Below are 17,203 nucleotides of genomic sequence, written 5' to 3'. Positions count from 1 at the left end.
ATTGTAGATGTCCACAAAAATATAAATGTACACATGAAAATAATTGCAAAGCTAACTATAGTGGCAGTAGTGGAGGAATGGAAGTGGCTGGTGTTGCCAGTATATTCCAGCGTTCTGAGGCGTGTGATAAAGTGCGATATGTTAATTACCTTGGTGACGGTGATTCTAAAAGTTTCAAACATGTTCAAGGACTGAAGCCCTATGGTGGTGATGTTGTAGTGCAGAAATTTGAGTGTATTGGACACGTACAGAAGCGAATGGGAACAAGACTTCGGTGACTGAAAGCTTCGTACAAAAAACAAAAACTCAGTGATGGTAAAGGGTTGGATGGGAAGGGAAGGTTAACTGACAGTGTAATTGACAAAATACAGAACTATTATGGAATGGCTATTAGGCAAAATACACAAAGTGTCGACGAAATGAAGAAGTCTGTTTGGGCTCTTTTTTTTTTCATACTACTTCAACCGATGAAAATCCCCATCATAGCTTGTGTCCCAAAGAAGAAGACAGTTGGTGTAAATATAACAAAGGATTGCTAACTGGTGAAGTGTACACTCATGAGCATAGTCTGCCTCATGCAATAATGGAGATGATAAAACCTATTTTCAGAGACTTAGCAGCACCTGAACTGTTGAAAAAGTGTATTCACGGAAAAACTCAAAACCCCAATGAAAGTGTAAATAGTGTTATATGGTTGAGAATCCCCAAGACTGTATTTGTTGGAATAGAAACACTTCACTTTGGTGTGTATGATGCTGTTGCGACTTTCAGTGATGGCAAAATTGTAAGGTGCAAGGTATTTAGAAATATGGGAATGAAGATAGGTTCTAACATGGTACGAGCGATGCTTGCTTTAGACAAGGAACGCCTTCGGGCTGCAGACAGGGCTGTAAAGAGTCTAGAAATACAAGCAAGAGTAAACAGGAGGAGGAACAAGAGGAAGCTGGAGGAGGAGTTTGCAGAGGATGAAGGTAATCCATCCTATGGACCTGGAATGCACTAAAAAGTTAATCCAATCTTTGTCGCTCGATTCCCAAAACTTTTATTTTCTCATACTAATTACATGTTTTCTAAGGATCTTCCAAACATATTTGTTTCAAACTTTCAGTAAATGTTACACAGTACCTTCTGCATAATTTAACACAGCCTTTTTCCAAAAAACTGTATATTTTTGAATATATAAATAAAAAATTGCAAAAAAATGTTGTGAATTTTCATTACAATTGAAAAAAAAAATCATCTTTAATAACTGAACTAAAATTTTGTAAAATCCCTGTGTTAAGTTGTAGCCCATATTCCAATAAATAATCTGTAAAAAGTTCAACTTCCTACCTCAGATACTTTGTGAGGAAAGATGTAATTTATAAGCGTTATTTTAACATTGCAAGTATAGGGCGTTCCGGAGCCCCTTAAATGAGATAGCAACAAACAGGAAAGAATACATGGCAAAATGTTTATATTCGTATTATTCTTATGGTGAAGAGAATACTGCATGTGATTCACATTTCATCAGGTTCCTATTAGCAACAGTCTTGCCAGTCGGATTTTCGTAGTACATTGAAATTCTGCTACTTTCGAAGATGAACAATGCGTAATTTGTATTTACTTCGTTGGATAATGTATGAAAATGCAGTGGTCGAAACTCGGGGCGGAGAAAAAAAAGCTCGTCTTCCACCTTTTTTTTTTTATTTATTTACTGACGCAGAGGTTTTGGCGCCAGTATTTATCTCGTTGCCTACACAGCATGCCTGTGTAGCGCTACATACATTCGACGGCAGAAGTTAGTTGTGGCGGCACCTACCAACATTTTTCAGAACTTCCGCTTGCTTTGCACTCGATTCTAAGCCGCAGGCGGTTTTTTGGATTACAAAAACCGGAAAAAAAGTGCGGCTTAGATTCGAGTAAATATGGTACTCACTATACATAGATTACGTAATACAGTGCAAAATGTACTTTTTAAATATAAAAAATGTGATAGGAGAAAAGTGTAATAATAGTAGCAGTACCATTTTAGGAAAAATCTTGCGAATTCTTTACTCCAAAGCACTACGGAGTTAAGGTGAAAAAGAATGCAAAATGATGTTATGTGGTTCCAGAACCAATGTCAAAGAGAAAACTTGTTGAATCCTGAGGCACAATGTGTGAAGCTTGCACTTTGCCCAACCAGACAATAAAAGGGCACTGACTGGTAACAGAAATTGTTTATTCTCTATGAGTAGTAATTCTTCACAAGAACATTCAAAACAACCTTAATGTAATTCATGATTTATACTGCCTGTCACTGTTGGTGTCATCGTGCACTGTGTGAACTCATTGCTGCAGGTGCCTGTGTCAGATTCCTATCCTGTGCACCTGCTGCCTCCCCCACCCACTGCCACCCTCCGTGCCATCAGCCACCCTTTCTCATCCCTTCCTGCCTCCTCCTCCCCTCGCCCATTCCACATGACACAACACCTCTGCTGCACTCAGGTTTCGAAACTGTATTAGTCAGCACAACATATGCAGGTGTGTATTTGTAGGATAATGAGGGGAGGGAGGAGGAGGGTGGAAGAGAGGGTGGGGGCTTTAGCTCAAAAAAGGACTCATCCAAGAGCTAGCAAGTTTTCTACTATCCAGCAAGTTGTTACTTTTGCTCCTAAATTATTTAAAATTTATGGGATATTCCTGTGGTTCTTTGAGGAATATAGACATATAGGAGGGAACAAATAGAAGTGAACCAGCTGAGTGGATAAAATTGCATCTGAATGTATGCTTTGATCTACACTGGTTCATAGTGTAGTGTGGGCTGTGTCAGTGTGAGTGGGGCAGTGCAGAGTTGTTAGCAGAGGTCAGTCTGGCCACGGCACTAGCTGGCCACACAGTTTATCTGATCTGTTGGTGTGCAATTACTTTGTATGGGGACATCACAAGTGTAAGGTGAATCACAACCACCCTCATAATCTTCAAGAATATTTCACGTGAGACTGCAGCAATTCCAGCAGTTCAGTTTCAATCTGCCTTCAGCAACTTGCTGACCTGGGCCCAAAAGTGCCAAGAGATGAGTGGTGGTCACTTTCAACATCTCCTATAGTCAGATTAGTACTGTATTTCATTTCCTCTGCTGCCTTTTTTTACCCAGGCCATTTCTATTTGCCCCATCCTGTATTAAGAACTTGAAAACAAAGTATTAATATTCCACAATAATATTTATTTAATAGTTCATTATGAACTCAGGCCATTGTCAATAACTGATGTTGTGTGGACCATCTATTTAGTATTAAGTTATCTGATGATGGCCTAAGAAGCTGAAAGCCAGTTCATGATGAACTATTAAATAAATATTATTGTGGAACAACAGTGCTTTGTTTTCAAGTTATTACTTGTTTAAAATTGTTAGTTGCAGATGTTTATAATACTTAATACTAATTCTCTCCAGTCACACAGAAAATACCTAATTAGTAAACACTACATTTAACATTATTACTGCAGCTGTTTGACCAGACCAGTGGAAACATAGGTAAATAACATTTGGTGAAACTTGAATATTTTCAGTGAGCAGTTGCCTATGTTTGAATAATATAGAAGCAGCAATAATAATTGCACTCTTTGATAATGTCATCTAAAATAAATACAGAAAAACAGCATAAATGGTCAAGGAAAGTATACTCACATTGATCTGGTTCTTTGTTGCAATTATCGTTATCTCATCCTCTGGATTCAAATGGGAAATTCGTTTTCTCCATTGGGTATCACCACTCTTCTGAAGTGCAGCTAACCTAAAAGGAAATCGCTTATTTAGTAGTGACCACTGGCACTGTAGGTAACTTTTATAACACTTAAAGCATCAAAACTGCTACCAATACACACTAGCTCTTTAATAATATACATTAAGAACTAGATAATGAAATATGCTATCTTAGCTTTACAGTACAGACATAAATCACATTAGGATTTCCCTACATGATACTTCTTTTAGTGATTCATTCATAAATATTAGGTTCTATTGTGAAATTTGTATGAGATCTATGAAGAACATTATTGCCACCAACAGGGTCAATGTTGAGATTGAGTGAACTAGCCACATTGCAATTGGAAACGGTACATCCTGAGTGCTGTCTAATGCTTGAGAAAACTGCCTGTGTGTTTTCAGTCTGAGAATAATGGATAATACTTGAACTTTCATCTGTGAAACCTGTATATATATGCTGAAGGCATTTCACAAAGAGTGCTATAAGATGATGATAACCTCATGGTGGCAACCAGTCACTACAGTCTTCCAATTTCACAATGTTGAAATCCAAATTACTCTAATTCCAACTCCTGAACTTGCACTGATGTAGAATCTAGGATATCATTACGGTATAATGATAATTTCATCAATTGCATTCACTTTATATGTTTTTGCAGCATAAAATCTGAACTCAAAGTATCTGTTACCTATGCTCCCTAGTCAGTAGCAATTGTTTTAAGCAGTAAGAGAGCTCTAAAATTTATAGTGACTGTTCATTTAGGCTTAATTTAAGGTTTTTGGGATAGGTGTTTCACAAAGAGCAGTCCGTATAATACATCTAAGACACTCAACATGAAAGATCTACATACACTGACACAACACCAAGGAGTAGTTGTGCGACAAACGAAAGTTGTTAGGTGAGTTTCTACATCTGAAAGATGACTTCTATTCAAATATCGTGCCAATTGCATAATAATGGCGCTAAAAGTGCCACGATGTGCATGCAAATCAGGTTTGCATTGAAAACGTGCTGTAATGGCCATGAGTGATTGCTACTTTTCAGATTGGATACAGTGAGTTGATGTTAGTCAAGAATGCCCTTACGATGACAAAGATGTTATCATAAACACCTCAATGAGTTTGAAAAAGCTGGCTGTACATTCTGCAGCACTGCAGAAATGCTGGCAGCAGCAGTCATGAGAATGTACAGTCACAAGAAGACTGGGCTCTGGGCAGACATGCGGCACTACCGAGAGAGAACACCATCATGTTCAGCATCTGGCCCTGCCACTTCATACTGTAACTGCAGCAGCAATTGGTCCCAGAGTGACACAGTGAACTGTTAAAAATTGGTTACTTCAAGAACACCTATGAGCCAGATGCCCTGTACCGCACATTCCACGGACCTCAGAACACTGCCATTCGAGACTTCAGTTGTGTCGAATGAGAGCTCATTGGAAGGCAGGGTGGTGTCTGTTGTGTTTTCTGATGAAAGCTGTTTCTGCCTCTGTGTCTGTGACAGCCAAGTGTTAGAAATAAATCAGTTGACGGACTGCAACCATCCCATCTGTATGCTAGACACACTGGCCCTACACCTGGAGTTGCGGCGTGGGGTGCAATTTTGTATGGCAGCAGGAATATTCTCGTGATTATCCCACGCACCCTGACTCAAAAACTGTGCATCAGTCTTGTGATTCAACCTGTTGTGCTGCCATTTATGAACAGCATTCCAGGTGGTGTTTACCAAGAGGATAACTCTTACCAACATACTTCTGTTGTAACCCAACACGTTCTACACAGTGTCGACATGTTGCCTCGGCCTGTTTGATCGCCAGATGTCACCAACCGGCACATCTGGGACATCTTTGGACAACAACTCCAGCATCATCCACAACCGGCGTTAACCGTCCCTGTATTGACCGACCAAGTGCAAAAGGCAAGGGACTCCATCCCACAAATTGACTTCTGGCACCTGCACAATGCAATGCGTGCACATTTCCATGCTCGTATTCAATATTCTCGTGGTTACACTGTCTATTAATGTACCGGCATTTGACAGTTGCAATTCTTTTTCTCACACTCACATTAACTTGTAAATTTGCAATGTTAATCACTTAAACATGTTACCTGCACAAATACATTCCCGAAATCACATTATTCTACACTAATCTTTTTGGTGGTACAATTTTTTTTTCATCAGTGTATATACGCTGCAAACCACTGAAGAGCATGGCAGAGGATACGTGGCAATGAATGGCTTTTTAGGGTTCCTTCCCATCGTAAATGTGTATAGAGCACAGGAAGAATGACAGGTTAAATGTCGCTGTGAGAACTGTAGTTAGTGTAATTTAGTCTTCACGGTCCCTATAAAAGTAATACATAGGTGACTGAATAGTTCTCTATTTTTTTATTTAATGTTGGTCGTGAGATTCTGTAGGTAGACTTTTGCAGGAAAATTTGGGTCATCTTCAAGTTTCTGCCAGTTACTTTACAGTGACTGTATACCATGAGAACTGCATTTAAGGAGGGTGCAAGCATTAAAGAGGTAACACTTGCTGCTGGATATTTTGCAGTAAGGAATGCTGAGTTTGTATTGTTATATTAACAATAAACGGGCAGCAGCCCTCACCAAGTCACGGGTTTGTGGTTGTTTGTGAGTGACTGTGAAGAATTCATTACAACCACAAAAATATGAATCTGAAACAGAAGGTCCAGCTGCAAATGTTTTAGCAGGTCCACTATACAGTTTTACCTGTTTACATTTTCATCAACATGCACAGCTAGATGTTTTTCTGTCCTATTTATTACGTCTTGTTGGTATACTACGTTAATACGAGGTGGCATATTTTTGACAATATAAAAGTGGACGAGATGGATCCCCCCCCGAAGCTTAAAGGTATCCCACTTGTGCAAAACCAATCAGAAACCTGCCAAAAATTTTCATGTACAATTTTCCCTGTTGTCAGCTGCACACCTTTTCAAACCACGTGGGACTCCCATCGTAACTCCTCCCCACGCATATGATTGCGTCCCTCTCCGTATTACTCCAACAGCCTGCAAAAATGAACCACCCTGCTTTACCGAGAAGCTCTCAATCCAGTCGAAAACTTTCTTTTCTACCCCTTTTGTCGCATTTTTGTTTAACAAGCTCGGTACGGTTACGAAGATGATCGGTACGATCTGCGTGGGTTGGCAGTCGACGAAGTGCTGGTGTGAGCAGTGACGGGCGCACCTGTCGGCGATGGAGGCGCCGGACAAGTGGTGCAGGTCGGCGGCCATGGGCTGCGTGCTGCTGCGCTGCAGGCCGGCGGGGGCGGCTGTGGGGGCGGGCGGCGTGGCCGGCGCCTGCTGGACGCACGGCTGGCTGCGGCTCTTGGCCAGCGCCGGGCCCGCGGGCGGCAGCTGCTCCCCGGCCGGCTGGCTCGACGAGCCCGACCTGCGCACCGGCCACAAAACGTCAACTGCGGTTCTTAGGCTACTGCAGTTACGCACAATCAAAGATAAAATCAGTTTACAACACCTGCTTACACTGATTGCATTACTGCACTGGTTACACAATACCGTACACTTTTTCTCGGATGAAAATACACTATACACTATACCCTGCGTGAAAGTACATTTTTTTCCTTGTTAAGTGGCAAACACGAGGGTGATTCAAATGAGAACCTTTACAGTACCATAAAACTAGGAAAAGTTGTGTGATTAAGTTGGTAGGTGGCAGTAGTCTTCCTTGAGGTTCAGAAAGTGGCCGATAGGTGGCAGGGTGATGCTACAACGCAGGACAACATGGCTGTCCCGCTGTCAACAAGCACAGCGATTGAGCAACGATCTGTGATGCGTTTTTTGCGTAGTGAAGGTGTAACATCAATCGGAATTCATCCCAGAATGACGGCGCACTGCATTGATACATGTTTGTCGTTGCAGCAAGTATCAAGTGGTGTAGGAAGTTTAAAAGCGTTGTAACTTCTGTGAAGCACCCCCCACGACCGGGGCAGGCTCATCGACAGTGGCTGACGAGAATATTCTGTAAGTGGAGGAGCTAGTAAAGGAGAATAGACGCGTAACGCTTTACAAAGCAGCCATACGTTTGAAGATTATTGCTGGTTCAGAGCAAAATGTTGTTCACAATGTACAGCGCTTCAGTAATGGGTCTGCAAGATGGATGCCACATCACTCGACTGCCGAACTGAAATATCATCATGTCGATGGCTGCGAAGAACTTTTGCATCATTTCCATGTCGAAAGTGATGCGTTTCTGGGAAAAATTGTTACAGGTGATGGGACTTAGATCCACAGCCACCACCAGAAAAAAAAGGACAATCGAGGAATGACGCCACAGCTCATCGCCGGCACTCGACCGTCTGCTGGAAAAGTCCCGTTCGTTCTCTTCTGAGATGTGAATGAAGTGATTTTGGAGCATTACAAGGCTAAGGGAGTGACAATAGCCAGGACTTCTGATTTAGACATGCTGGAAAGTTAACTGCGGGAGTAAATGACCAGAACTTCTGACTTCGAGAGTATTGCAACAGCGTGACAACACCTGGTTGCAAATAGCCCATAAGACAGTTGAGACTATTCAGGAAATTAAATTGAATGTTTGGTACATCCTCCTTACTCACTCTGGTACATCGTCCTAACTCACTAGACCTTGCTCCTAGTGATGCTCATTTGTTCGGCATACTCAAACGTGCAGTGGGAGGCAGGCATTTCAGAAGCAATGGAGAGGTGGAAACAGTGCTGTAAGACTGCCTACACACACAATCAAAAGAATTCTTTCATCATGGTATCTATGCACTTCTGAAGTGGTGGAATATGTATATTCAACTTCAGAGAGGCTAAGTTGAAAAATGGCATGTAAACTTTATGTTCATTGCTACAATTAAAAACATTATAGCACTTTTAAGACTTTCATTTGAATCACCTTCTACTTTTCCTTGGAACTATAAAAGCTGTCAATCCTTTGAAATACAAAGATTTTATACACTGGCACAGAACTTCCCGACACACTAGGAAACGATACCCAGCAAAAAGACAGCGCGTTTGGGAAAGATCTTTGATGCACAACAACAGGTACACTGCAAGTTTTCGTATTACAGAAGTATCAATACGAATTGCACCAAATACAGCATGGTACCTTCCCAAGCACTGAGATCGAGATAGCGATGCACTTTTGCCAGTTATTCCTAGCTCACGTCACTTGATCTCGCCAGGCAATGACTGACAGATATTCAGAGCGTAGGATAGACACATGATGTAGTCAGCCAATAGCAACTTTATTGTTAATTAGTGCGAAACACGAATAGGAACAGTTAACGGTTTAAATCAATGTACATACGGTACAGATGCAAGAAAATATTGTCATTTTCTTAGCGTGTGTTAACGTTTGGCTTAAGATATATCAAACACAAATTTGCCAGTAAAGTTTCAAGCAATGGCATAAATGGCTGGTCTTCTGCGCTCAAATTTTTTGTACGTGACTGTCCTCAAAGTGCTAAGTTTTTGAATGAGAATCAAACGCTCCGCGATATAAGAAATTCATCGCATGTTCTCACACGTAACGTAAGTCATCTTTTTAGACATGGCTGGACTTCAACAACGGTTGCAGAATAGCAGGAGAGCAAGACAGCGGACCAGATGCAATTAATGGCGGTTTTCAATTAACCTTAACCGTGGGTTCAATGTATTTAAACCCGTCTTCTACAGAAGGGCACGAAACAAACTTCGCATTAGCAGTCAGTCAGTTTGTAAGGCGATCTAACATATCCACATGAAATGTGTCGGCAATGATCTCTACATGCATTTGTAAAAGTAGAGGCCTCTAAAATTAAGGGTTTGTCCATCAGTAAAATCAATCACATGAAGTGCCAGACCATATTAAGAGCTACAAGCGGACTCACGAGTCGGCATGTAGCACTTAACGTGGTCTGGCATTTTATGTGATTGATTTAGATCGTTTCCGACTGGTGGGTTGATTTATTCACCTGCTGTAATTCATCTTGCGTAAAAGGAAATTTGTTTTGAAAGTAACGCTTTTGAAACCACCATTCGCAGTAGTTTCCCGCGACCTGTTAGAAACGTAAACAGTTTTGACGTCACGCGCTCATCGAAAGCAGTTCGTTGTTACTAAGTATTGCGCCGTCTTCGTCCGAATGACACATTTTGCTGTCGGCAGACGCTTCTGTGTTCACTGTGTTTTTCTGTTATAAATGGCTTTTTTTCCTCTGCAACTAATGTTTTTTGAATGTTACTCTCCCTTTTATGTTTTACTGCTGCAGTATTATTCTGCAGTAGCGAGCTAAAGTAAAACTCTTTGTTAAAGTATCAGAAATTACCATTTAAAATTACAAAAATTTATCTGAAAACTAAAACATTGCAAATTTTCTAGTTTTTTTCCAGTTCTTCCGGGGCGTGTACACCCTGTTACGTATATTCCACATCTCCTAAACCGCAGGACCAGCCTTGGTACACGTATCACTTACCGTTTGGAAAGAATCACTAAATGTTAAGGAAGGAGGTGGAAAAAAAAAAGAAAAAAGTGGGGCAGTATAGCCCACGACGCGCAAATATTCATACTTTCGTCATCGGCAATTTGAGAAAGAGACCACTTAGATACTTTCAACAAAATTTACAAACAATTTTAAACCTTTACGAAACTCTTTCTCGATGACGCCCTCCACACAATGATGAAATAAGTTTATCACATAAAGTGAAAGTAGCTTTCTCCACAAACAATAAACTACAACAGAAACTAGTCTACACACTGAACAATAAGAAGATAAATTCTCAGCCTCAAGAATAAATAAAACAACATGTAAATCTCGTTCAAGCTACTACATAGGACAAATTGCCGGCAATGTTCAAATTAGATACACTGAACACATCAACTGTTACACGAACAACCAATTTACAAAATCAGCAATAGCAACACACATAAAGAACACTGGACACCCATTCGAAAACATGGAAGATTTTAAGATACTCCATCACTTCTAAAAATCTCATACAATGGATTTAATGGAGGAGCGTTAAAGTTTTGGGCGTCACAGGAAACAAGGTGGTCAGTGAATCAATTTCTTCTAATGTTTCTCCTGCATATGATAAGTGTGACAATTTTCATAAATATGTACATTTTCTCAAGAGGAAAGGAAATCGATAATTTAGTAATCAATAGTGGTAAAAAAAAAAAAATACAGTGTAAGTGATGATTTGCGTGAGTGTGATATTCTGTATAACGAAGGAGGCAAAAAAACCTGTACGTAAACAAACAAAAATAGCATTCCTAACATTAGGATTTAATTGTCCCTTAGAAATTCAGTATGTCCTATTTTCCAATTTCAGTCTAAGACGCATGAGAGGCAGAAAAGCATACACGCAATCACGACCAAACGTGTTCCATGTAGTAGTAGTAGTAGTAGTAGTAGTAGTAGCAGCAGCAGCTTTATTCAACCGTAGATCTCTTTTTACAAGAATATAGGACATGTCAAAGTTTTACGAGTTTAGACCAATTTAAAATAAGCTAATTCGTATACACATACATTTACAGACTTCTAGTTAGAGACAATCATTAGATTTGCTCCTGGTATACAATACTTCTTTTACAAATGACTTATTAAATACTGTAATGCCACACTGTTCACTCATATCTCACTATCAGTCACTGCACGCACACTCTATACACAAATTGTTTCATTACACTTCACTAACTACACACACACACACACACACACACACACACACACACACACACACACACACACACAATGGTGATCTCTAGGCCATTTTCTTACCGCAACTTCCCATTTGCTATGCTGAAAAACTGGGTCAGCATCCCTCTATAATGGGTAAGATGTTGAGTACAGAAAGAGGAAGAGGTGTTAGTACTATGCTATGCATAGCTTGGGGTAAGTTTTTTTTACAAAAGCAAAAAAGAAGGAAAAAACAGTGTGAAAGTGTTATGTGGAATGTTTTATAATCATTATTATTGTTTATTTGTATTACTTTCTTTTACCAAACCCCTACTCTGTTTTATCTAAGTAGTCCTTCAATGTATAAAATGTGTTGCATAATAGGTACCTTTTAGCTGCCTTTTTAAATAAGTGTTTTTTTTGCAATTTCTTTAATCTCTTTGGTAATTTATTGTACAGTTTTATTCCTTGGTAGAATATGCCGTTTTGAGTTTTATCTAAAGTTAGTCGCTAAGCACAATGCGAATTCACTGTACGAACGATATTTGTGTAAAAAATGAGACTGTACTTAAAATAACAAGAGCAATTCCACAGAAATAGGGTAGTGTTTTAGCATGACTTATTTTCTAATTTTCATTCGCAGTATTATTTCTATTTCTTTTATGAAAGATTTTGTAGTAAAATAGTAGAAAACGTTATATTTTACAATTAAGTTTATCAGGACAGCAACAAGTCCTCAAAACTTAATTTCAGCAGCCGCTGTTCTCCTGCAAGCAATGCCTCCTCTTGCCAGATTAACTTTTTCTATGGGAAGAACGAAGAAGAAATTGAGTCCTGTTAAATCACGATCGGTTTGGCTTCAGAAGTAAAAGCCCCAGAAAGGCAGTTCTACGTTGCGGTTTATAACGGAGGCAAGACTGAAGAAAAATAAAGACACGTTCAAAGAGTCTATCGACCTAGAAAAAGCGCTCGACTTTGTCAGATGGTGCAAAATGTTCGAAATTCTGACGAATCTATAGAGGATGTGCAAGAAACAAGAGGGGGAAAATGGAACTCGAAAATCCAGAACGAAGTGCTCGAAAACTGGGCACTTTTTGGTGTTTTGACGTAGCTATACGTGAAGCAGAATTAAACATTAACTTATCTGCAAGTTGTACAAACATTTTAAGATTATTTGATGTTTTATTATGCATGACATAATTTTTGCTTATTGGAGTGACATTTCTAAATCTATAGCGTCTATTTCATATAAACATTTCTCCGTACCAACATCTGAAAGCTAGAGATATCAGCTCTTATAAATTGACTAAAACAGTATGCTGAAGTAGCACTTCTGCCCTTATATGGAGGAATGAATGCTTTTCTTTTGAAATCCGTCCACAGAGAGACAATTACGAAGCGAGAACTATTATTCTTTGGACAAAGACGGAGACTTTGTTGTGTCTTTCACCCGGAGTAATTCGTAGTAATTATGGAGCAGCTGAGAATCGTTATATCTAGAATGATTTCCCAACGCATCACGAATTTACTCTTGTGCCGTTGCAACACTAAGACATTAGCGAATTTCACAGAAAATACCACGGAAAATAAAACGAATGGATACTTGGTGATTGTAACTTGGTAAACTCAGAAGAGGAAGTAAAGCGGGAAATATGAGTCAGTAGACCGAATGTTAGTGTTTATAATAAGACTTTCGTGAACAACGCCGAATCTTTTTTACTTAAACGGACATTTCATTAATCACTTACGTTTATCAGTGTAATTCCTTGTACACATCACTGTGGTGTTATTTTAAAATGATTAATTAGAGACTCTTTTTTGAGATTTTGAATATCATTTATAAATATTTGATCCAATAAAGATGAGATTTTACTTGAATTTTAAGACCAACAAAAATGGAACGTCACATGAAAAACTTTAAGAGGAGTCCTTATGCCTTCCAGCAATTTGACCTATCAAGTCAATTTTTCTGTACACAAGACCTCACTTCCTGTTCCGACGACATCTCTGCACTGTGAACGCACACGAGTACTGAATCGCTCGCTACCAAGTCTTCAACTAAACCAGGTAACTGGCCTAATTTTCGGCAAGCACATGTTCCGTTCACTAGGCGTCAACCCTGGAGTGTATCGTAGACACTTTATTTGGCCTACCACGAGCAAGATCAGACTGACTCAAGTTACAAGCAATTGCTGCTTAGGGAACCTGCTTCGATTCCTACCGTTTCACACAGACACACCGTCAGTTATAACAACAACCAACACAATCAGAAAAATATTGGATCTGCTCGAGTCTACGGTCGTACATTTATTTTCTCATTTTCGGTACCAAGCACCATCATCACGCAATCCCCCGCCCCCCCAATGAAAAACATCAAAGCGCACAATTAAAATATACTTCAGAAAACATTTCTGTACGAGATTTTTCTCTGTGGTAGCTAAAATATAGTACAAATGGCAACTTTAAACTATACAAAGTCCTCTTGCCCCTGGCAGGCAGTCGCAAAATCGCTTACCCAAGAAGATGTGTATCTGTAGTTACAAGAAAAAGTCAAGAATATGCATTAAATACAGACGAGGGACAAAACTATGGAAACAAGCCCAGAAATGCAAGCTTGGACATGAAAGCAGATGCTAGCCAAACCTGCATGATGCACAGTTGTATCTGACCACGAGCGGCACCTGTGCAATGTCCTCAACACCTTGCAAGTGTCAGCCATAACCAGAACAGTGTTCTGTAATGTATTAAGTGCTTTACGTCGGAACTACGTAAATTCTGACGTGGGCAAATTGTTGGTGCTTGTGTGGTGGATGGTTCTGTAACCAAAGGAGCTGAAATGTCTGATGTTTCAAGCGTCACTGTATCGAAGATTTACACTGCCTACAGAGGAAGCCCAAAAACATCCGCTAAGTCACAACGGGGACGAAAGTGTGTGTGTTCAGTGAACGTTTCAGATGGTCACTGATGAGGGTTATGACGAAAAGTAAGATGACGACACCAGCAAAAGCCGCTGCAGAACTGATCGTCACAGTCGCGAATCCTGTCAGTGCCAAAACAACACGAAGGGAACTCAATAAGCAGGGAAATGCAGGGCGACCTAAAATTCCAAAACCACTCAAAAGCGATGCAAATGCCCGTAACAGGAAAATGTGGTGCCGAAACCATAAAAACTCGATTATGGAACAATGGATAAAACCATTTGGTCGCATGAGCCTTCTTGCCCTCTGTTCCCAACTTCAGGCCGAATTTACGTCCCAAAAATGAAACATGGCGGAGGTTTGGTGATGATTTGGGCTGTCATATCGTGGTATTCCATGGGCCCCACGGCTATTCTGCAAGGTCACTTTACTGTAAAGGATTTTGGCTGACGAGATCCATTCCCTGGTACAGTGTTGTTCCTCACCGGTGATGCTGTGTTCCGAGACGACAAGGCCCCTGTTCCCACAGCTCACATCATCCCGGACTGGTTTTGTGAGCACGAAAATGATTTGTCGCACGTACCTTGGCCACCACAGTCAGCATCAATATTATTGAGCCTTTGTAGTCTACTTTTGAGGGAAGGGTGTGTGATAGCTAGCTACCTCCATCATCGTTATCTAAACTTGCTACTATTTTGCAGGAAAAACGGTATAATATTTCCTTAAAAACCATCTAGGAACTGTATTTATCCGTTCCGAAATGACTCAAGGCTGTTTTAAACGAGAATGGTTTTTGTACACCGTATTAGATATGGTTGTCTGTTCGATGTTTCCATAATTTTGACCACTCCTTATAGACGCTGACTGCCGCCGGAAGTAACAACGGAAACCGGTCCATGTACAGAGTTAAAAGGAGTCGCCGTATAAGAGATAGGAAATGAAATCTGACATCATTAAATTGATGTGCGCGATCTTTTTTGGAAAGTACTTTTTATTTATAGTTGTTCTGATGGCTTTTAGTGTACCCGAAAGTTCACCAGTGTGGATTCAGATGAGTCATCAGAACTAAAAATCTAAAAGAGACAAAATTACTAATTACTACACACATCAAAAAAAAAAAAAAAAAGTTTTGCATCACCCCGGTTCTCAGAACTCGTGAAGACAGATGTTGACTATGGATATTGTATCACAGGCACAGTCCCTTTGACTGTTCAGAGATGTTACTAAGCCCGCCCAAAGATGTAAACAACCATGCATGAGTAGCGCCTATTAGACGGAGGGGCTCCGGCAGCCGATCGGTTCCAGTCATTCCGCTAGGGAGGAGGTACACGGCTCGTATTGTCTAATTCAACCATGCCTAGACGGTCAATACCGCGGATCGATCGCGTCCGCATTGTTACTTTGTGACAGGAAGGGATTTCAACAAGGGAAATGTCCAGGCGTCTCGAAGTGAACCAAAGCGATGTTGCTCGGACATGGAGGAGATACAGAAAGAGACAGGAATTGTGGCTGAAATACCTCGCACAGGCCGGACAAGGGCTACTAGTGCAGTGGAAGACCGCTACCAACGGATTATGGCTCGGAGGAACCCTGACAGCAACGCCACTGTGTTGAATAATGCTTTCCGTGCAGCCACAGGACGTCATGTTACGAATCAAACTGTGGGAAATAGGCTGCATGATGAGCAACTTCAGTCCCGACGTCCACGGCGAGGTCCATCTTCGCAACCACACACCGTGCAGCGCGGTACAGATGGGCTCAACAACATGCCACATGGACCGTTCAGGATTGGCATCACGTTCTCTTCACCGGTGAGTGTCGCAAATGCCTTCAGCCAGACAACCGTCGGAGACGTGTTTGGAGGCAGTGGAGTAAGGTGGAGATTCCCTGCTGTTTTGGGGTGGCGTTATGTGGGGCCAACGTACGCCGTTGGTGGCCATGGAAGGCGCCGTAACGGCTGTACGATACGTGAATGCCATCCTCCAACAGACAGTGCAACCACAACGGCAGCATATTCGCGGGGCATTAGTCTTCAGGGACGACAATTCGCGCTCCCATCGTGCACATCTTGTGAGTGACTTCCTTCAGGATAACGACATCGCTCGACTAGAGTGCCCTGCATCTTCTCCAGACGTGAACCCTATTGAACATGCCTGGGATAGATTGACGGATCTAGGCCGAATCGCCGTTGACGAGTACGACAACCTGGACCAATAGTGCCTTGATGAACTTGTGGATAGTATGCCACACCGAATACAGGGGTGCATCAATGCTAGAGGACGTGCTACTGGGTATTAGATGTACCGGTGTGTACAGCAATCTGGACCACCTCCTCTGAAGGTCTCGCTGTATGGTGGTACAACATACAATGTATAGTGTTCATGACCAATAGAAAGGGCAGAAATGATGTTTATGTTGATCTCTGTTCCAATTTTCTGGGCATGTTCCGGAACTCTCGGAACTAGAGTGATGTAAAACTTTTTTTGGTGTGTGTATTAAATACAAGAAGGTACAAAATATTTAAACAGTGCAAGATGAGAATAAAACTACACATGGAATCTTGTTACCAAAATATTACGTCAAATGGGGATCTAGTGAGCAACCCCCCCCCCCTTTCCCCTTCCGTCGCCAGGTGGTCACTTAGACTGCCTTTGCTGCTCATGCGACGCAGTTACTAATTCTGAGAGTGCATGGTACTGAAACCGATACCCGTTTCCGAACATAAAAAGTGTGACTGTGGATGAAAGCTTTTTTCCGTGGGAAACACCCGGTTTTCGGTTATATCTATTTTTTTTTCAACCCGAGAGCGTTAAAACCGCTATAGTAACTGGTTTCAAAAATAGCCCGATTTCAGGTTTTTTATTCGTGTTATTTCCTGTAATAAACGTAAA

The 17,203-nt window shown here is 40.9% G+C and overlaps 1 protein-coding gene across 4 annotated transcripts in view; it reads right to left on the bottom strand.

Annotated features, from left to right (window-relative positions):
• The window catches only part of LOC124790073 (supervillin), a 471,354-nt gene that overhangs the window by 177,165 nt on the left and 276,986 nt on the right, over window positions 1–17,203 (bottom strand). For all 4 annotated transcript variants that reach the window (XM_047257637.1, XM_047257638.1, XM_047257639.1 and 1 more), the window contains 2 exons: window positions 6,942–7,145; window positions 3,650–3,755 (listed from right to left, as the gene is read on the bottom strand). In XM_047257637.1, the coding sequence (XP_047113593.1) occupies window positions 3,650–3,755; window positions 6,942–7,145 (310 nt within the window). The remainder of the gene's footprint in view (window positions 1–3,649; window positions 3,756–6,941; window positions 7,146–17,203) is intronic.

The sequence above is a fragment of the Schistocerca piceifrons genome, chromosome 3 (assembly GCF_021461385.2).
Source record: "Schistocerca piceifrons isolate TAMUIC-IGC-003096 chromosome 3, iqSchPice1.1, whole genome shotgun sequence".
Classification (NCBI taxonomy): Eukaryota; Metazoa; Arthropoda; class Insecta; order Orthoptera; family Acrididae; genus Schistocerca; species Schistocerca piceifrons.
The sequence above is the reverse complement of the archived record's forward strand: the minus strand, read 5'-3'. Positions and strand labels throughout refer to the sequence as shown.